General features: G+C 41.2%; 1 protein-coding gene across 3 annotated transcripts; it reads left to right on the forward strand.

The window, feature by feature from the left end:
- The first annotated feature begins 383 nt into the window (after positions 1-383).
- On the forward strand, positions 384-20,922 carry map3k8 (mitogen-activated protein kinase kinase kinase 8). 3 transcript variants are annotated; one of them, XM_059972002.1, is made up of 8 exons: positions 384-2,381; positions 3,357-3,937; positions 4,964-5,134; positions 6,957-7,218; positions 7,315-7,421; positions 13,455-13,607; positions 14,734-14,980; positions 19,128-20,922. In XM_059972002.1, exons 2-8 carry the CDS (start codon positions 3,566-3,568, stop codon positions 19,253-19,255), a joined length of 1,440 nt encoding a protein of 479 aa, XP_059827985.1. In that variant the 5' UTR covers positions 384-2,381; positions 3,357-3,565; the 3' UTR covers positions 19,256-20,922. The 3 variants fall into 3 exon arrangements, with proteins under 3 accessions (XP_059827985.1, XP_059827984.1, XP_059827983.1); XM_059972001.1 differs by lacking the exon at positions 384-2,381 and adding an exon at positions 2,753-2,819; XM_059972000.1 differs by lacking the exon at positions 384-2,381 and adding an exon at positions 3,071-3,163.
- Positions 20,923-22,498: the final 1,576 nt, after the last annotated feature.

Below are 22,498 nucleotides of genomic sequence, written 5' to 3' on the forward strand. Positions count from 1 at the left end.
TACAAATTTATGAGCAGCATAAAAAGGATGGATGGCCGGAACCCTTTCCCTGTAACAGAGGTGTCTATAATTAGAGAACATAGAAGGTGTTCTCTAATTATAGATCATCTTTACTCAGAGGCTTGTGGCAATTTGGAAAATATAGCCTGACTTGGTTGTGGGGGCAGATACTCTCCACACATCAGCGTGGGTGCTTGGATAACCAAGGCATAAGAGGTTGTGGACCAAGTTCTGGTAAATGGAATTTGTATACTGTATCACAATGCTTAGTGATGGATCTGTTTCATGCTGGATGTCTACAATTTTTATTTGTAGGAAATTTCTTCTGAGCTAGTCCTGGACACTAAGCTAGTCCACATCTGTCTCTCAAGATTCACAAGCTGGAGCTTGTTATCTCCTTACCACGTACTTTCTCTGGTGACACAAAGGGACTGTAGATGCCGAAATCTGTGTCGGCATACAAGAATTTGGAGCAGGCAGCATCTACAGAGGAAAAATAGACAGTAGATGTTTCTGGTCGAGAACTTCCATCAGGACTGGAGAAAGAAAGGAGATAGACAGCTTTAAAAAAAAGGTAGAGGAAGGGGTGTAGCAAGAGTTGATAGGTGACAGGTAAATCCAAATGAGGCGGCGATAAGCAGATGATGGAGGAGAAGTCGGAATGGTGGCAGAACTGGAAGGTGATAATATGCCCATCATTCACACAGTTGTCCCATTTTCCCCACCTCCCTCTCCTACCAGATTCCATCACCTTCAGCACTTTGTCACTTCCGCCTACCACATCTCAGCTTCTGACTTTGCTTCCACTCTCTGCTCCCCCATTTGCACCTCACCCTTCCTCATCTGGGTCCACCTATCACTGCCAGATCTCCCTCCATCCTTCCCCTCCAACTCTTTGTATTGGCTATCTCCTCTCTTTCTTTCCAGTTCTGATGAAGGGTCTTGACCTACAAAATTGATTGCCAATTTCCTTTTGCATAGATGCTGCCTGACCCGCACCTCCCTCCAGCTTTTTGTGTGTTTTTCCATCTTTCTCTCCTCTTGCTCACTTCTGTAAACCAATTTCTGTAAATCAGTTTAGTCTACTCAGTGAGTAACTGCATGTGGTTTCCTGCAGCTCTGTAGGTACTTTATTCTTGTCACATATACCCTCTCACGCTGAAAAGCTTTGTTTCCCGTGCCGTTGCATTACAAGGCAGAACAGTAGCAGAATGAAGAATAAAATGGAGTAGTTACAGAGAAAGGACAATAAGGTGCAAGGCCATTAACAAGGAAAATATCTAGGATCTGTGGGTCCTGGCAGCTTCACTGAGGTAGCCAGAAGTATAGACAGAGTCCGGGGAGCCAAATGCATTTAAGTCCTAGTGTATTCATCCAGAAGGCATAATCCCCTCCATCAGCCTCTGCTCCATTCTCCCTCCCCCTACTTCCCCTTTATGTGAGCACCATAGAGGCAGAAACAGACCTTTAACCACCCCCACTGAATTGGGCCCTAGCGCAGCAGTGTATCTCCTTTTTGACACAAGAGGTACTGCAGGTGCTGGAAATCTCGAGCAAGACCCACCTGGACAGGCGCAGCAGGTCGGGCAGCATCTATGGGTGGGAGTAAACAGACGACGTTTCCTCTGGTTCAGTGTGCATGATAAAATGCAGGCTTGCTGTCGCCTTTTTTTTTCATTGTTTAGTCTGTATACCGGTCAAGCTGCCGAAGATATTGCTCTTTAACGTGAAATATTTAAGAAAATCCTAACTTTTTAATTTAAAAAGGTGGAGGAGAGAGTACTGGTAGTGGTAGTACGGGTTTGCAAGCTCCCGAGCACTGTAAAAATACAATAGAACCGTGTCTCTTTTACTATTTGTGGATCTCCCCAAGTGTTTCTTTGGCCACGTATTAGTTATTCTATGGCGCTATTAATTAATTCCGTGACGTGTTTCAAACATAGATGAAAAGGGAAGGTATCCTACAGAGACAAGTAATTCTTTTGGTCCACTCTCCTTCCCACACGTCCGCGTTACCATCAAACGTGAGTGATGATGCAAAGTAGCGAAAGGCCAAATAAAAAACAATCCTCGATTACAAAGAGTAAGCGTGTCCGCAACTAATGTCGACGCATTGAGTTATTAAAACCCAGTTGTGTCTCTATTTTTCATATCTTCGCGCTGCGATTCCATTGCATCCAAGCAAACGCGCCATTACACAGATCTGAGGTTTGAAACGGATATATTCACGCTGGGACAAGGAAGATAAAAGCTCTGCGTAATGTTGACGTGTGGTAGGCCACGACTTTTTACGCACAGTGATGGAGTGTGTAAGAAAACAGGAAGTGATTTGTACTGGCAGTGGGGGAAAAACGTTTTAAACTGCCCGTCCTCTAGGGGAGGTAAAGTGACAAGATCATCCTTTTTGTGTATTTAGCAGCGTTACGGGCTTTGCAGGCGCTCCCACTCCCCTGAGCATTTTATATTCTGCATCATTACATGAACACACTGTAGCCAAAGAACTAAAAGCCAGTAAGGGCTGTTAGAGGCGACTTGATATTCGCCTTAAAATGTATCTCTAACAATTATTTTAGTAATTGGTTTAATTGATTGATATTTATTTAAGACATTGGATATTATTAAATAATTGCAACAACGAAGTCCCATTGTTAGTTGTTCTGGCCCCGATCAGCAGCAGCTGTGGCGCCGGTAGCGCCGCGATAGGCGCGGGGCTGGTCAAGCGATCTTCCCGCATCGGGGTGGACGTGCATACTTATTGCCTCACTGGCCCGTGAGACAACTATTTCTGTTTTCATTTTTGTTATAGGGGCCCGCTTCAGGTAAGGCGGGGGGCAGGGGGAGGAGGCGCAGGGGTGGTCGTCATTACCGATCTCTTTACTGCGGTGATCTTTCCCTCTTTCTTTCCGGACTTCGTACCAGATCTCGGATACTGGCTGCAGTTAATGTGTGCAGAATCTATTTAAAACATTTAATAGACAGCGTTCCGCTCTTGTTCAGTGAGGGCCAAGATGTTCTGGGGAGCTCTGACAACAAACAAGACGCTGGAGGTACTCAACGGGTCAGGCAGCGTTGGTTGAGAGAAATGTGCCGTCGACCTTTCTGCATCCTGCTTGTTGTTATGGATTCCAGCATCAACAACCTCTCGTGTCCTTTACTACAATATGTAAGGACAAAGTCTGATTAAGTTTCTATTCCACATCACCCTCCTTTACGTTGCCTTGAATTAACTTGACTTGAACTTAACTTGAATTAATATATGATAATAAACGATTGCTTGAACTGATAAGGTAGCATACACCGTTCATGGGTTTGCTTTGCTGACATTGATGGTGTTGTGATATTTTCGTGACTTTCAGATCTGGGGCAACCCCAGGCGCTCTACCCTCCGCCCCCGCTGATTTCCATAGCAACGCCCCATATGCCTATGTGCCCGGGAATCCCAGCACGTCACTCAGTCAGGCCGGTCAACAGAGAACATCGGAGTATGTCCCAGACGCCGAGAGGAACGGCGGGGTGAGCTTGTTTCCGAGCAGCCCGCTGAGCTGATGGTACCTGCCGACCCCTTATGCTTAGCACGGACGGCCGGGAGCGACAGAAGGCGATGGATTCCATGTTGACCGAGAGCATCCAGAACGCAAGCTTGGAACTGCTTCTGGAACAGATGGACGACATGATGGATGCGCTGGAAGTGCTCTTCCCGCTGGAGGAGTGCACGGCGCTATACCAGCAGAATCTCCTGGGGCTGACCCAGGGCTCCGATGAACTAGAGCGGGGTCTTCGAGAGGAGGGAGGCGGGGACAGTCTTCAATCGAACTTGCTCGCCACTGTCAGATATGGGACGGTGGAGGACTTACTTAACTTCACTAATCAGGTGACAAGCACTTCCCATAGTCTCAAACGGGACAGAAACTACCAGGCAGGAGTCATGTTGAATAAGGTGAGGAATTTGCAAATCCAACACTCTAAGTTTACTTACGATAAGCGAGTATTTACTGCGTGATGGTTCGGACCAATAACATAAGAAGTTTTACTGAGGCGGATGTCGACCATTTTAAATGTGTTCAGAACGGTGAAAGAAAAGCTGCGTTTATGCCGCTTAGGATGGTTGCTATTGTAACGTCGCGGCAAGATCTTACAGATGGCAGTGCCGTAAATGACCCAGGTGGTCTGTTTCGAAAAGTTTGTTTTCAAAATTACGTTAGGGAATGCATACAAGTTTTCCTGCGCTCAGGGGAAAGTTCCTGGGACGATGGGAGCCCGCACTTCCACCTATCGAAGAGGTAGAGTCATATAGCAAACAAGAGAAAATCTGCAGATGCTGGAAATGTTGGAGGAATTCAGCAGGCCAGGCAGCTGCTATGAAAAAGAGAGTCCCAAATCAGCGACTGTACTTTTCTGTATAGATGCTTTCTGCCCTGCAAAGTTATATATTCTTTCCCTGCCGACCGTCAAGTACTCTTCAATACCAATCTACTTACCAGAGCCTGATATATAACTTTCTTGGAAATTCAAATGCTGGTCTAGATATTTATTAAATATTGCGAGATGCTTTATCTCATACAGAAGATGGGATTTTACCGGTTTTGCTCTGCGGTGCATTGAAGTGTCACATTCAGTGACAGCAGAAAATATTTTGCATCTTAAGCTAACTTAAATTTATTTCTCAACACATTTGATATAGGTTGATGAATGCATTTTTAATCCATTCAGCGAACTGGGTCGGTAACATGAATTCTTTTTCTTGCTGTAATTCTTGATTGTTGATTCTTAATTATTCTCAAAAGAAACAAATCCGCCTTTTTTCCAATGCAACCCTTGGTGTTTCACAATTAGAGTGCTATCAGTGTAGCAGTGAAAGATAGCAGCTAATTTGCACACAGTACGCTCCCAGTAAAGAGCAAAATGATAATGACTCGAGTTTTTACTTCCGCAACGTTAAATTATCAATCCATTTATTTAACAGACGGCAATAACTATCAACAATGGGCATTATTGGGTCAACACTGATGTCTCCTTGTTTCCATGGAAATTCGCCCATAGAAATATCGGGCCTGGCTACATCCCTCGAGGTACTTTTGGAAAGTGCCACCTTGCACAAGATGAGAAGACAAAAAAGCGTATGGCATGCAAATTGGTAAGCTGCAAAAGATATTTCTAAATCAAACTTCCTCCCTTACAGAAATACATATTCAACTTCAGAGAATAATTTTTTTGACACGAAGTATTTACACAATGCAGTAGGTTTGGTAATAGAAACTTGATGGCACGGCGATTCATTTCCACTTTGGTTAGTCTCAAAATCATGTGTTAAATACATCATCACATCCCGTAAGTTCTCTTCTCAGTAAAACAATTAGTTGACCGTTAAATCACGTCTGTTCATCTTAGAGTTATGTTACTGGAACTTGCACCATCATTCTTTATGTAGAAATAATTTCCGTGTGACTTCCCTTAGTTTGCAGCCTGCTTTTAAATTTGCCACAACAATAGTAAGCCTGGATCAGACTTTTGCTAATTGTGTTCCTGATCCTTAAAATTTCATTGGTTTCTGACACAAGAGAAGGGAACTTAAATGGGCCAGATACCTTTACCAGTCTGTGTTTTGTCCTCAGTTTTCAGACAGTTGGGCACCCGTGCATTCCTATACTGTACTGTAGAGGAAGCTCTCCTTGTGTTTCTGTTTAATTTTGGTGAAGGAATGCAAATGTGTACTTTAAAAAGTAGACTTATTTTGTGGAGTTTAAAAGAATGAGGGGTCTCCTTGGAGGGGTCTTGAGGGATCAGCAGGCTCACTGCAGACTGTTAATGAGAAACCTGGAACTAAGGGTTCCAATCTCAGAATAAGGTGCAAGACATTCATGATTGACATCTATTTTCTTTCTAGCTTCTCTGCACTTTTTTTTCTGTAGCTGCTGTGCTATATTGTGCATTTGGTTTTCTTTCTACTACCCTAATGAACTTATGCGTGGCATGAAGACCACACAGAGCAGAACTACTTCATGGTATCACAGTACTTGTCACAACATTAAGCTTTTAAGTCATATTTCCATGCAGTTGATGGTGTATCCTTGTAACTCAATGTATTGAGTTCATACAAAGCTGAGATTTTGGGGAGGGAAGAGATACGAGAATAATGCAAGAAAACAGCGTACTGGTAAATGTTCAGCCATCAGCTTAAGGAATTTGGAGAAGACTCCAAGGGCCAGATGGTTTACTCCTGTTTCTAATTCTTCAGTATTTATATTCTTATGAAGCTTATTTTAAAATTAGATCACAGTGCATACAGCTGAACTTTCTGAATGAAATGCAGAACATGAAACAACTGCAGTAAAGCTGCAAAACAGTTTGCTTTCACATATTTAACAGCATAATTATTTAATACAGTGGTGTGTCCCTAAGCAAATAAAAGTTCTCATTCAGTTGGAATAGGACGGTTGTAGCAGAGGGAAAGCTGAAAGGAAATTACAAAAAACTCAAAGTAAGAGGAAAGTTTTTAATTTACAACATGAAAATTCTATCTTTGGTAAAAGTACCCTTAATTCCTGCAATACATATTAGCGGAAGGAATTCCCCAGAAGGCTCTTGTGGTGAGGTAGATTGTGAGCTACTTTACTGAGCTGGCTAGGCTGGTATTGTTGCCACTGACAGAGATTTATCTACTTGACCTCATTATACTTTGGCAAAGGGTGTAATAAAGTGGCTAAGAGGCTATTGATCAGCATCATATAAAATTTTGCTCAAAAGTCTGCAGTCAGCAGGTGTGGAATGTGCGGCACTCCCTAAATGTTGAAATGACTTGGACAGTCTATATTCTTACTTCAATATAAGCTATTTGTATAACATAGACAGAAAAAGAGCAGAAATAAACGTGTTTCTTTGTATTCTATATAGTATATAGGATGTATTGCAAATCCAATTTCTTTAATCACACAGTGCATTTTCTTTTTAATTCTAAGATACCGATGGAATACTTCAAACCTGCCGACATTAAGATCCAAGCACGGTTCCGGCATGAGAACATTGCAGAATTGTATGGGGCCTTACTCTGGAATGAGACCATACACCTCTTCATGGAGGCAGGAGAGGGAGGTTCCGTCCTGGAAAAACTGGAAAGCTGTGGGCCAATGAAAGAATATGAAATCATATGGTTGACTAAACATGTCCTCAAAGCCCTTGACTTCCTACATTCCAAAAGAGTGATCCATCATGACATTAAACGTAAGTCTTTTTTTTTTTGAGATGTGTGAATAGCAACAAATCTGCTAAAGGATATTGGTGCATAAAATAATAACTGATTTGGTCTCTTCCTCACAGCCAGCAACATAGTTCTCATGTCAACCAAAGCAGTGCTGGTAGATTTTGGACTCACTGTACAGATGACTGAAGAAATCTACATTCCCAGAGATATTCGAGGGACAGAGGTAAGAATGACTATTCTGATAGTAACACTTCAGTTATTTCAGCCAGTATTTTTTTTTATCTATCATGTTTCATCCCTTGAGTTCTTACTAACTGGATGGGTTCAGCTTTGATTCTTTTTCTGTGTATCTCTGAAATATTAACTCTTCCCCAATTTTTAAAAGTATGAAGGTAATTTGATATATGTTATGTTTTTCTAGCTCTTTGCATTCTCTAGTTCTCTGCAACTACAAAAGGGCAATAGTGTTTCTGATTCATTATTCAAACTGTACAGAAACTAGCGGAATCAACAGATCTGTTATTTTGCATGACCTCAGAACTGAGGTTTCAATTCCTTTTAGGGATTTCTGTTTTTAACTGCTTTAACAATTTGGAGTGCCTATATCCCTGATGTATTTTTATAATAGTGGGATATTTTCACTAAGTTTTGCTGGCAGACATTCTCCACTTTTGGTGATTGCTTCTTATGTGAATGATTTGCTCCATGTTCCGTACCCATTTTATGGTTTATATTGACAGTAGCTGAGAACAGGGAACTTATCAGAGGGGGCCTAGTGTAGGAGAATAGAGAAGGTGGTCGAATGAAGGACAGAACAAGGGAATTTTGAACCCAAGCACTCTTGTGTTCAGCAAACATTTGCTCCAAATAATCTTATCATGTTGTCATCAAAACGTCAATTATAATTAACACCTGTACCCAGCTGGAAGCAGGAGAAGAGTTTATTCATCACATATGCCGGGAAAGTTCATAATTTTTAGCAATATTTTTATATGCAAAATTTTCAAGTGGGAAATTGCAATGCAAAGTTAGAGGCAGGATAAAGGTCTATAGAAAACTAAAGAAGCAGATAAAGATGTGATAGCATATAACACAAGATTTGCATTTGTAATGGTGCATTCCAAAGAGATATGGTTGAGAATGTTTTGAATTCTCTATCTCAGAGAATTGTGGAAGTTTGATCATTAGGTAGAGTTAAGGACTAGATAGACATATTTTTGGACTATTAGGGATTCCAGGATTATGATGGAGTTGAGGCCCAGATCAGAACAGTAGTGATCATGTTATATAATGGAACAAGTTGAGGCTTATGCCTGCTTTTATCTCTTACATTCTTATGGTTGTGCTTACCTGATTTACGATCTGATACTGGAGATGAGGCAGGTCAGCCATCCAGAGCCTAATGCAGGGAGCAGTGAGGGAGTCTAGAAATACTTAAATGGTTTCTCAGCAGAAACTTACACAATGACATGGGAAGATCACGGCAGCAAGGGAATTACAAAGGTAGTTATTGTGCAGGTACAGAGACGTGTTCAAACTATTTCAACTGATTACTGAATACAAACTGGTAATGTTATAGATACAGTCCCTGAGCAACCAATTTTGTGACCTATGCCAGTGATATTAAACCTGATTCTGACTCTGATTCTAAGCCCCACTCATCATGGAATTGAGCCAGCATGTCAAGTTGGCCCAAATTCTGTGCAAGGTCTGTTGAACTGACCTCATGGGAGGAAGCAGTTTAAATGATGAGTGTCAGGGCTCCTGGGACATGAGGGTCTATGCATCCCTCAGGTTCTTTTCTCATAGACGTTATCCAGTCATAGCTGCAGATAAATGTGGAGATTGCTCAAGAATTGGTCAAAGTGCCAAGGAAATGTTGCTAGTGACATTAAAGGTGAAAGTATTGATAGAAGGTAGCATGAATGGGAATGAGTGTAGTGGTGTTAATAATAGCTTATCATTTATTTAAATCTGCATTAAGCCATGGGATGCCTTTCCCCCAATGGCTTATGTGAAGAATGATGAAGTTCAATCAAGCAGAAACCTGCAAATCTGAACGTGAATAGAAAATACTAAAATTAGTATTAGGAAACGTATGAACTGAGTGACAAAGTTAAAATTTCAGGTCAAATATCCTTGTAAGAACTCGGTGTACAAATAGTTTAATTTGCAGAGAGGATGGGGGAAGGGATGCAAATTAAATCTAACTCATTTCCTCTTCTTCCTGGTCTTGGAAAAAGGTCATTGACTGAACTGTTAATTCTGTTTCTCTTTCCGCTTAATGAAGTTTGTTTCTAAGCATGAAAGGCAAGGAACTCATTAATAGATCCCAGATTAATTTATTCCAGTTCATTTTTTCTTTTGGTAGTTGAGGAATTAATGATGTATTTCTCATCAGTAAAGAATTCATTCCAAATAAAAGATATTAGATGGAATTACCCAGATTTTTATCTGTAAGTCACAAAGGACAGATTGCTGCCTTTCGTAGCATTTATGAATGCTACCTCATTGTGAGTCTTTAAAATGGGATAAACACAAATCCAGCAAAGTAGGTTCTACCATCAAATGTGGATCCTAAAGATTGTTAAATGTTGTAGAGGATGCAGGCTGTCACCAGATTTTTCATGAAGTCCAGTGGCAAGGCTTTGATAGGATTTTCCAGTGTTACCCTGGAGAATTACCTTAAAGATAGTGCATCAATCAGACATGATGAGTCATCTGAATGGCCACTGACTTCACTGGGGATTATGTACTTGCAGACAGGAGGCAATAAGGTTTTTAATCATTTTTAAAGATAATTTGTGTGTGCTTTTAATGATTTTAATGGAAATATTTACTTAAGTTTAAATAGTTTTTAAGCAAAATCAATGGCAATATGCAGTGTGATTGGGGATGGGGAGACAGACTGCGTGCAGAGGATTGCTTTTCAGATTAGTGGTCTACCATAGGGATCGGTTTTGGGTTGACTATACTTTAACAATTTGGAAGAGAACTTAGGTGGGCAGATTAATACATTTGCAAATAACACCAAGATTGGTGGTGTAGTGAACAGTGAAGAAAGTTGTTTCTCAGATCAACTGAGAAGGTAAGGGATTGCCTGAGGAAAGTGCAAAGAGATGCATTTTGGAAAGTTAAACCAGACAGTTCATGAACCCCTCCACACTCCCCCCCCCCCCCATGCACTAATCCCTGCAGTCAGCAGTGTTAATACCTGCCTCTATACCACCCTCAACACCATTAAGGGCTTTAAAGAGCCCTTTCAGGTGAGCCATTCCTTCAAATGTGAATCTGTGAGGATCATTTATTGCAGCTGGTGCACCTGGAGTGGCCTCCTCTACCACAGTGAGACCCAACACAAATTGGTGAGTGGGGGGAGGAATTGCTTCATTGAGTACCATTGTTCCACCTGCCTTAACAGCTGAGATTTCCCAGTGCCCAGCCATTTTAATTCCACTTCTCACTCCTATACCAACATGTCTGTCCACAGACTCCTCTACTGCCAGGTTGAGGGTAGATACAGATTTGAGGAACAACACCTCATATTTCAGTTTGGTCGTTCCAACCTGAAGGCATGAGCATAGACCTCTCTAACTTCTGCACCCTACTGTCTTCCCCCCCCCCCCACCCACTTCTTTACTTCTTTTGATTTCTCTTATCCCTCCCATCCTAGCCCCCACTTCTCTTTCTGTCCCCATCCTCCCAATCTAACCACAACCCATTTCTCCCTTTGGTGCCCCTTCCCACCTCTTTCCCTTTATTACGTGACCCACTGTTCTCTCCTATCACGTTCCTTCTTCTTTGTCCCTTTGTCACTTCCACCTATCGCCTCCCAACGTTTTGTACCATTCCCATTCCTCACCCCCCTCAACTGCCTGTCGTCGCCCTTTCCTCTGAAAACCCCCTATCACCCACCCACCAGCTCTTTCTCTATCCGTCCCCCCATCTTTTTATTCTGGCTATCTCCCTGTTTCCTTCCAATCCATGAGTCTTGATCCAAAAAGTTCTGTCCATTTTCCTCCATAGTTTCTGCCTAGTCAACTGACTTCCTCCAACATTTTGTATGTTGCTACATACGCATCAATGGTAGTTATTTTTTCTTAAGCAGTTATTAAGAGAGAGTTATTAAGCAGTAAGACCTTGGGGTACAAGTATATAGTTCCCTGAAAGCAGCAACACAGGCAGACAGAGTGGTGAAGGAGGTATATACTATGTCACCTGAGGTATTGAGTATAGGCGTTGTGATATTGTGTTACGGTTGTACAAGTGGCTAATTAGGCCACACTTGGAGTATTATGTGCAATTCTAGTCACCATACTATAGGCAGGATGTGATTAAGCTCCAGAGAATGCGGAGAAGGTTAATAGGACTGTTATCTGGACTGGGGAGTTAGACTTGTAAGCAGTGATTGCATAGGCTGGAATTTTTTCTCAGAGTGAAAGAAGGTGATTTTAGAAAACTCTTACAACACTTATAGAACTTTTAATTCTTGTAGACCTTATAGAATTTTATTACATTCTAAAGCGCATAGATAGTCACAGGGTAAGATACAATAGGTTGAAAGAGGCTCTAAAGGCCATGCTTTTCATACAGAGAAGATAGTTGGTATATTGAATGATCTACCAGAGGAAATGATAGAGACAGACGCAACTGCAATGTTTAAAAGGTACTTGGATACCTACACGAATGGGAAAGGCCTAGGTGGGTCAAATGCAGACAAATGGGATTAGCATAGATAAGCATCTTGGCCAACATGAATAAATTAGGCCAAGTGGCGTGTTTCCATGCTATATACTATCTGTATATATAATATAATATAATATATAATTACTTCAGATGTGACTTAGTTATGGTACAAGGTTTGTCCAAATTTTGATCCAAGGCAAATCTGTCTGTTGTCTCCAATCAACATGTACCAGGCTAAAAACTCCAGGTGGGATTACAAAAGATTATGACATTTTAATCAGAATAAAACATGAAATGAGCTATGTTATGTAAGGAGCAAATCCTCTATTTGGTTTCAAAATTGAACATTAGTGTTTATAATCAATCTTTATGTCATTCCAACAACAACTTTTCCCTTTTTAAATTCAAATTCTCACACTGACCTGGTGGAATTTTGAGATTTTTGGATTCCTAAACCATAGCACTATGATCATATCTATCTTTCATTTATTGGTTTATTAAAAAGTGCTAACCATATAATTTGACGTGGTATTCTACATGGAATACACTTTATGAACACAAACACGAGAAAACCTGCACGTGTTGGAATACCAAATAGCACACACAAAATGCTGGAGGAACTCAACAGGCCAGGCAGCATCGATGGAAAAGAGTTTTGCTGAAGGGTCTCGGCCCAAAACATCAACGGTATCCTTTCCCATAGATGCTGCCTGGACCACTGAGTCCCTCCAGCATTTTATGTGAATTCTACCTTATAAACATTCTTCATGTACTTGTGTAGCACATTGATGAATAGTAGAGGTGCTTAACATAGAATGTTAATATATTTGGTACAATGTATTCATTGGGCAGACTGTGACTGTGTCTTGTACGTTCTGTTCCTTTTCAACTGATTAATATGGCATTATATCTATTCAGTGTACATAGAAACCGCTCAATTTCTCTGCTTTGTGCTGCGGGGGACAGGAGGTGGTCTAGGTGCCAAAGATCAGTTAAAGCCTATTCTGTAGTTTAATTTATCAGTTAAATGGGGGAATCATTATGGGGGTGCTGAATGTATGTCTTAACACTCCTGTAGATGCCTGCAAGAAAATGAATCAAAAGGTAGTATATGGTATCATATGTGTACTTCGATAATAACTTTTAGTTTGATTTTGACTTGTGTTGAATGTGAAATACTTTCTACACATTTTGAAAGATACTGAAGAGTGGATCCTTGTATGTCTAAACACAGAGTGTAACTTTTGTATTGAGTGCTGAACACTGGACATAGATTGCATGTGTAGAAATTTTATATTCTCCAGACACTAAAAAAGTAATATTATCTGAATTCAATATGAAATCCTTTTGACCAACTTTCTTTTTTAGACTGAGTAGTAATGATTTCATATTTAAAATGACCAATTCCGTGGTCACTAAATATTCTTAGCACAGGTGTATATTGTATGGATAGAAGGTAAAAACATTTATATCTCAGTGGTTCTGTAATTGCCAAGTGGAAAGATATTGTGAGAGTAATTATAAACCATGAATTAACCATAGATTTACAGTATACATTTTTCAATTTTAGTTTTATATGAGTCCAGAAGTTATTACCTGCAGAGGACATTCAACAAAATCAGACATCTACAGTCTTGGTTCTACGATTATCCACATGCAGACTGGAAATCCGCCCTGGGTGAAGAGATACCCTAGATCAGCTTACCCATCATATCTGTACATTGTAAGTTTCCACCACAAAAGATCTGAATAAAAAGCAGGGATTGTTTCAAATTTAAATATGTTTTTTAAATCAAACAAATGCAGTGCTTGTTAAGATCATCTACATGGGATAAGGAGATAATCTATTTGATTTGCATTGAAATTGGTCCCTGTAATTGATGTAAAACAGTTGATTCCTATCTTAAAATTGAAGAATAATTGGGTGTGTGGCCAAGGCATGGATTACGAGAAACCAGAATAAGTGAAAGAAGTCAAAGGGATGGTGAGACTGGAAAACATTAACCTTCAAAGAATCTGAGCATCATTATACATAAGCTACTGGAAACTAACATGCAGTGGGTATTTTAGAAGGCAAACGGCTCAGTGGTGTTTATTGAAAGAATACTTGAGTGCAAATGTAGGGATATCTTTTTGGAATTACTGCATATAGGATCTTAGTGAGATCACAACTAGGGTACTGCCAAATTAACTTAAACTGTTCTGCATGTGTATGATTCATATTCTTCCGTTCCTTGCATAATCACATGCCTATTTAAGATCCTCTTTAAAGCCACTTTTGTATCTGGTTCCATCAACACACAGATACCCACCACTCTCTGTGTAAGAAATGTGTCTTGCACGTCTCCTTTAAGTTTTCATTCTCTCACCTTAATGTTTTTCAATCATTTCATTCTACCCGGGAAAAGATTCTGACCGTTAACCTTTTCTACACTTATAATTTTATAAATTTCCACTAGATGTCCCCTCAGCTTCCAGCCCTCTAAAGAAAACAACCTAAATTTGTCCAACCTCTCCTTTTAGCTCACCCTCTAATCCAGGCAGCATCCTGGTAAACCTCTTCTGCACCCTTTCTAAAGTGAAGAGATTTCTTCTCAGTTCAGACTTAAATAGCATACCTCTTATCTTGAGCATGTGACCTCGAGCTCTTAGCTAGGGCATACATCCCTTCCTGTAACGCACAGTGACCAGAATTGCACACAATGGGTATGAAAATCCAAAACACCGTAAGGACTTGAGTGAAAATTAATAATAAGTAACAAAAATATCAAATATAAAAATGTATTCCTTACTTCATTTCTGGTTTGTAAAATCTACATTTATTTTTGGTAAATTCTATTCTTCTGAAGATTCACAAACAGGCTCCGCCGTTAGAAGATATTGCAGGGGATTGCAGCTCGACCATGAGGCAATTCATTGAGGCTGCATTGGAGAGAAATCCAAAGGAGCGCTGGTCTGCAGCGGAGCTGTTGAAGCACGAAGCACTGAGCCAACCAGCCGAAGATCAGCCACGCTGCCAGAGCCTCGACTCAGCACTCTTTGAGCTAAGTCGTACCTTCAGGAGAAAAGAGCTGGAGCTGCCTGAGCAAATTTGTGGTAAGCCCTTTTGTTTTCTTAGGAATGAGGGAATTAAAGGTTTTTTTTGGCAGCAACTTGAGTGGATGATTTTAGCCCCACACAAATTGTGGAACTTAGAGTCATGTTACTTTCTGTTCAGTATCACATTGTGCTGGGAAGTGAAAGTGGCATTGCACCCAGTCCCATCAGTCTGATGATGGGCAAGCTAGTTTGTAATATTACAACACCTCACTGTTGGCTTCAGTGGTGCTCTATCTACCAAAGGAAAATCTGTTGACTCTTTTGTACAGGGTTTGACTGCAGTAATTAGTCTCACCATCTTTGTCTTGGGGAGGGTGGAAAGTGATCCAGAGCTCCTACTTCTAATCCTGCTAATTGATCATTGACTGAGAACAAAGTGCCATTACCTCTGAGTTCCTCCAAACCCTGCACATTACCGCCCCTTCTCGGTGTAAGCTTGTGTGAACCAACAAGCACAAACATCTGTTGGAGGAGAATTTCTCAAGGTCATTAAAGTCTCGGTAGTGGTTTATAGAAGGGGAACTCCTTTGTGGTAAAGTAAGTAACAGGACGTGGAAATCTGAGCAGAGCTACAACATAACAATTACTAAGGCATTCTGTGATTCAGGAACAGCTTCTTCCCCTCTGCCATCTGGTTTCTGAATGGACATTGAACCCATGAACTCTACCTCACCACTTTTTTATTACCATTGTTGCACTACTTATTTAATTTAACTATTATTTATTTATGCTTCCTGCAATTCATGTCTTTTCTAATATTATGCATTGCATTGTACTGCTGCTGCAAGGTTAACTAATTTCATGACATGTGTCAATGATATCACACCTGAATCTGACCCTGATCTTGATTGTGAGGTAGGAGCAAGACTAATTTTCCAATGAAATGACCTTCATGTGATCACAGGATTTAAACATCTTCTGGAGGGAACAGACTTGTTCAAGAAGGCTTTGACTTAATGTGCCATCTGAAAACTGGCACCTATAACAATGCAGTATTCCAAGTAGCTCACTGCGAGGCCTCCGCTAGATCATAAGGAATGCTGCTGAGGTGACTTACAGAGGCTGGATCTATCTGAGTACCAGATATCAGGACCTTAGGGTATATCAGATATGATAATAATAAAGAGAAATATAATTGAAAACATGCTGTAGCCAATCACACGGATTTGGGCATTTCAGTTCAAGCTCAGGATAAAATTCAGATTTTTTTTGCGTTGACTGAAGTATCAGACATAAACTGAAGTGAAAAAACACATTGACAGGAAGAATGTCTTGGTGACAATGGTTAGCTCCAACATTAGGCACAGTATTTCCACTGTTTATGATCCATTATAAATAACATGCTTGGGTTTAAACAGATTGTAAAATAGACCTTGTTTAAATAACAAACAAATGCAGGTCATCTGAATGCATTAAATGGTTTGTTCAAGATGACAAAAAAGGAATTTCTACTCAGACTGTGGAACACTGTGACCTGAGTGACAGAGTCTGTTGGCCCAATGCAAGAGATGGCTGAGTGTAATTTTCAGCCAACGTTTATCACCTTACACTGACAAGATAGTTTTCATTGCTTCACCTATTCTGAACTCGCTGCTCAAAAACTTCACACTCAGTTTTGCATTTACCACCAGTCCCATCCCCACCACTGGATTTCTGCTTCCCTCTCCCCATTGCTCAGTCAATACTGTACTTCAAGAGTGATAGATGAAACTGTTGGTAGTAAGGCTCCATGGTATTTTCCTTGTGCCATTTGCGGAGAATTAAATTATTGTTTGTTGTTGCAATAAAATCTGCTGGAGTTATTCACTGGGGCGAGCAGCATCTGTGTGAGGAAGGAAAGTGTTGACATTTTGGGTCAAGACCTTGCATTTTGAATTGGAACGTTGACAGTTTCCTTCTGCTCCATAGAACCATTGAGTTCTCCTCATTAACTGTCTGGTGTTCCAGATTCCAGCATCTGAATTCTTTTGTGACTCCAGTAATATTTCACCTTTCATCTTTGCACCCTCTCCTATCCAAAATAATGTGAACCAAATTTAACAGTCAGTCAGCAAGGAGAAAGAACATGTTCAAAGTCGTTTCCATATGATATGTAAAGAGGCATTCAGCTGATTTTCTCTGATGTTCAAAACCCATTCCCATCAGTCCTACTCCCCAACTTATTTCCCTGAATTATATACTCTAACACATGCTTTTTAACACCCATTCTAATTCTCCCACAGACTGCCTACCTAGGAGCGGCTTCCAGTAGCCAACAGCCACCACATGGTACAGCACAGTTAGGGAAATGTAACTACAGAGCCAGCAGTCTATGTTCAGTGGTGCCGCTGTCTGTAAGGAGTTTGTATGTTCTCCCCACGACTGTGTAGGATTCCTCCAGGTGCTCTAGTTTCCTGCCAGATTGCAAAGGTGTACCGTGAGTAGATGAATTAGTCACGTGGGTGGCAAAGGATCATGCTACTGTGGTGTATCACTAAATCTAAAGCGAAGGCACCGATAGGGAAGGAAGGCAGGGCGGACCAAGGAAACATTTGCAGTCACAGGGACACTGTCAGAACTCCACACAGGCAGCACTGGAGGTCAGAGCTGAAGCTGGACCACAGAAGCTGTGACCTGGGATTAAGATTTCTGTTTATGTCGATGATAACTATTAACACAGACACACTTCATCAAATGTGCAGAGCTGCATATAAATCGCTGATTCTTTTCATGAATTCGTACGTCTCCTTCCATGTCCAAGAAACTTCACATGAACCATTGAACCAGCTGTGACTTCCCAAAGACATTTTTGAATATGCAGATAAAAGTTGGCTTTGCTTTGATGTGCAGATATTTAGATCTCATACACAGCAAAAGGAGGGAATATCCTCCGCAGGTCATGGTGGTGATGTGAATCAACTCTCGTAAGAAAGTGGGAAAATGAATCTGGCACTACATTGCTTGCAGCTGATTGTGCAGTGTTTTACACTTGATTAGGCTCTTTTGCTGCGTGCTGACAAAACAAAGATATGAAGTGGCTATCCCTTTAATAAAACAGACTAAATCAGTCCTTTGACAAATATAAGGGATACATAAACTAAGAAAAGAATTTAAATGTAGCAGATGGAACCTTCCACTGCATAGTATCTTCTGGGAAAGGAGATTAGGTAAACAATTCTATTCAGTGTTATATTGTAAATATAATCTCAACACAATCCTTGATGTAATGTTTCCAAATCTGTTTTGCACCAGCAGTCTGCATAGCACTGCACAAAGCCATACTGAAAGCCATCAAGCCATGATGTGTTTGTTGAGCCAAGATTCTCAGGAGGAAGCAAACAGGTTGCTGGTAACTGGAAGGCTGTACGTTGGGCAACTCTGGTGTCTACCCTGCATGAAAGACCAGCTTTGCTGGAGTGTCAGGAGTGGGTTTCTACTTGCATTGTCTAGCGTTGCTTTGGGGTGAGTTCTTGAGGGTTTCGCAGGCTATGAGGCACATTCTGCTCATTACATCTACATTAGTTATGCCAGTCGAACTGCCATGGGTGCCATTTTGGATATGTTGCTTTGCCGTCTCTCTGGAGGTCATCAATGCAGTTGGCCAGACAGCTTCCTGACCTCAGCGAGGAATGGGACCTTACTGTAGATACAATGACCCTGGAACTTCAGTGTCACTTGGCGCAAATGAGTTCTTGGAACTCTCTTTGTTAGCCAAAAACCGCAGCAATTACTCAAAGACACAAGAGAAAGTAGATGCTGGAAATATGAAGCAGCAAACAATCTGCTGGAGGAACTCAGTGGGTCGAGCAGCATCTGTGGGAGGGAAGGAATTGTCGGCGTTTCAGGTCGAAACCCTGGGACTTCACTAGAAGGTGGCTGAAGCAGTGTTTTGATTTGAAGCATCGACAATTCTATTCATCCTGCAGATGCTGCTCGACCCACTGGGTTTCCTCCAGCAGATAGTTTGTTGCAACCTTTACTTGCTGGCCAGAGGAACTGCAAGAATCTGCTAGGCTGGAGTCTGAGAATTGAGACCCTGCCAACGAAACAAGTTTACTTTTGTTTCCTTTCGAGTCCATAACATCATATCTCGTCGTCTTGAAGCTTAAGAGTGTTTTTTTCAATCAAGCTTGGTTTTCCTAACTTGCTTTTACTTTAATTCCAGATAATTCCATGTGCAGCACAGAAGAATCAACTGTGGGAAAACGGAACCGCTCTCTTTACATAGACTTTGGTGCCTTGGCTGGATATTTCAACATAATCAGAGGTCCTCCAGGATCAGAATATGGCTGACTTTTCTCCAAAAGCTCCGAGTGGCCCCTGGTCTCGTCAGGCTTGAAAATATTGTAAACCGCTAGAGGAAACAGCAACGGGCTGCAGTTGTGTGGATTGAGAAGAGTAAGCAGGAGGGTGGACAAGGGTAGTTGTGACAGCGTGCGGGGGTCACAGATTCTTTTTACTCATTCTGATAGCAGCATTAAGGGAAGAAATATTGCAGAGATGTATTTTATCACAAATATATTTTGTTTAGCAAAACATCCGTGGTGTGAATGGAGGACAGTGCCAGGAAGACGAATTTTTGCTCAGTTTTCTGCAGCTACTTTATTATCCTTTGCTGCAGCTGGTGGTTTGAACGGTGCATCGTTACTCCTGCTCGTTCTCTTTGTTTTCAGTGATGATCGCTGTTTAATGTATTTCTCTAATGAAAAATTACTGAAGATGATGAAAGTCTTATCAAAATACACGTGTTCCTATGGAAACAAGAGCATGTACATAATGAATGCCATGCAGCCAAATGAATTGCACACAAGGTGTGTTGTGGGTTCGCAGTGACCTAGTAGCCCTGTAAAGGTTTTGAGCTGATAGTTCTAGTATACCCTATGGGAGGGGTTAGCCTCTGCTTCATTGAGCAACTAATTAAGGAATAGTGCAAATACTTCATGTGTTAACCTTATGCTCTGCATTTTAGTCACATTACTTCATTAGCTGCTAAAATGAAAATAAATGAAACTTCAAGATAGTTCTCTATATTCTAAGCGTAACATTTCAATGTGTTGTAACTTCTAGTGTGCTGTTATTAGTTGTTAACTTTAATGATGTGTGTTGTATAATACAAGTTAATTTGTTGCAAAACAAAAGCTGTGAGAATGTGTGCAGCTGGGTTAAGCTAACATTATGTACTGTACTGATGCCTGCAATATTCAAATCAATATATCTCTCCGATAAGTACTCTCTTTTACGATATTTGCCCTGATATCTAGTGGCTTGGATTGAGCTAGAGATTATTGGAGATCAAATTCCATTAAAAAGGAGATAACGAGCTGGTGTTAGTAAACTGCCTTGGAAATTATTGAGCTGTTGCAAAGACAAGCCAGTTCTTAACAGAAAAAAAATGCCTAGAAATCAAGTTTCACTCTAGTATTGTGCACTGAATGAACAGATCTGTCCCCACATTGAATGTCCAAAGAGTAGCAAAATTGGATAAAAATCCTTTATAGCAGGTCTTCGGCATTCGCACACAGATTCATGCACTATAATGGCATCATGAATAAAATGTTTCTGTACATAAAAATGTACAATAGCTCAAGTTTCCTGGCCTTTTATCAAGATCCAGTTGATAATATACTGTGTTTATACGTGACTCTAGACACATTTCTAGCAAGTTTCTCTAATAAGATTGTTCAAAAATGCACCATCAGTACATTCTCTGGCAGTTAATGTAGAGATTTCATTATGCTTAGGACAAATTCAGCATCTGAAAATACACATTTTTTTATAAATTTCCTTCAAGTCCTTTTGTATAACAATTGTTGGCCTATTTTTAATTGTGGCTTCCTGAAGATGTAGATTTGAATCTTGCAGTCACCCATAATGCATAGGTTGCTTGAGTTTGAGTCCGAGTTTTTGTTTTACATCTTGTATCACTGTTTTACGGTCAAATAAAAAGTGTTAAGATTCCAGACCAGAGTTTCGTTTGATATTGGACGTTTGTTTTTAAAGTTGGCAATATTTGTAAAACCATGACCTTCGTTAATATCTTTAACATTTTGAGCCACAGTTTATTGGTGATTTGTATTTTTATAATACTGATGCAATGTCCAGTAACTGTGCTGGTGGGAAATCGGCTCGAGTATCTTCTTGCACAATGCCATAGGGTGCACAGCGTAGCTGTGTGCTTCTCTCTGCCATATATGGACTTCCCCAGATTGACCAAAATCCGTAATAAGTGAAGTGAAACACTGACCCTCCCCATTCTCAAACACTGACCCTCCCCATTCTCACACACTGACCCTCCCTCACTCACTCTCACACACTGTCCCTCCCTCACTCACTGACCTTCCCTCACTCTCACACATTGACCCTCCCTCACTCTCACTCACTGACCCTCCCTCACTCTCTCACACTGACCCTCCCCACTCACACTCACTGACCCTCCCTCACTCTCACACACTGACCCTCCCCACTCACACTCACTGACCCTCCCTCACTCTCACACAATGACCCTCCCCACTCTCATCACAATATAGTACTGTACGGCCCATAGTGTTTTGCGGCAATTAAAGTAGTCTTGAAGTGTAATCAGACAGACAGACAGACATACTTTATTGATCCAGAGGGAAATTGGGTTTCGTTACAGTCAATTCTAATGTAGGAGAACCACAGCAACCAATTTGCACACAGCAAGTTCCCACAAAAGGCAGAGACACTGACCCTCCCCCCCTCTCACACACCGACTCCCTCGCATTCACACTCTCCCACTCTCACTCTGACGTAGTGATGCCCTCACACCCAGACTGTCTCAGACACTGGCCCTCTCACACCCCAATGCTCTCTGTTGAAGCTTCCTGGTCCAGGAAACAGAAACAGAAAGGGAGTGCATTGGCATTGTGCAGCATGCGGAGAGATCTATGAGTGTGGACCCTGGTCAGGGGTCAGTGATCATCGGAGCAGGGGAAATCTGATGAGCGAGGCCTCGGGGAAGTCAGCCCATCTCACAGGAGCAAGACAGCAGGATCTAGAACCTTTTCCGGTGATTGAATGGCAGGGAATGTTGCAGCCACATCCTCTGCAGCTCAGGCACGAGGGGAAGTGAATGGGTCTCGTCACCCTCTCTCCCCTCATTCCTGGCAATCAGGCCAAGTATTATCCCACTCACTCCCCTTGCTTCCTTAAGGATGAGGCCTGACAGCTGAGGAAGGAAACCAGCTGGTCCTCAGCAGCAGCTACAATAAATCACCATTACTGGTAATTTCCATCGATCCTCGGGTCACTTGAATGAAGCCAGATCAATAACAGTTTGCGTACGGTGACATTCACAGCTGTCAAATATGAACTAATAGTTCATCAAATACTCTTCAGAACTGAGCATCTGTTTGCAACCCTTCTGTCATGTGTCTTAAACATTAGTGGAAAACATTGGCATATTTCCAATCAATGTCAACATTGTTCGTTCAGTGCTTGGAAGCTTGCAGATGGCTACTTCCAGTTTTTAAACCCTCTGAGATTAGATTGTGGAAACAATTTAAGGTCTTACTT

This window comes from Hypanus sabinus, chromosome 6 (assembly GCF_030144855.1).
Source record: "Hypanus sabinus isolate sHypSab1 chromosome 6, sHypSab1.hap1, whole genome shotgun sequence".
NCBI classification, from domain to species: Eukaryota; Metazoa; Chordata; class Chondrichthyes; order Myliobatiformes; family Dasyatidae; genus Hypanus; species Hypanus sabinus.

Bases quoted from the DNA above. Each gene is read 5' to 3' on its own strand.
- map3k8 (XM_059972002.1), top strand. From the start codon at position 3,566: ATGCTTAGCACGGACGGCCGGGAGCGACAGAAGGCGATGGATTCCATG. The intron at 7,422-13,454 runs GTAAGAATGACT...TTTCAATTTTAG, and splicing joins GAGATATTCGAGGGACAGAG to TTTTATATGAGTCCAGAAGT. The intron at 14,981-19,127 runs GTAAGCCCTTTT...CTTTAATTCCAG, and splicing joins GCTGCCTGAGCAAATTTGTG to ATAATTCCATGTGCAGCACA.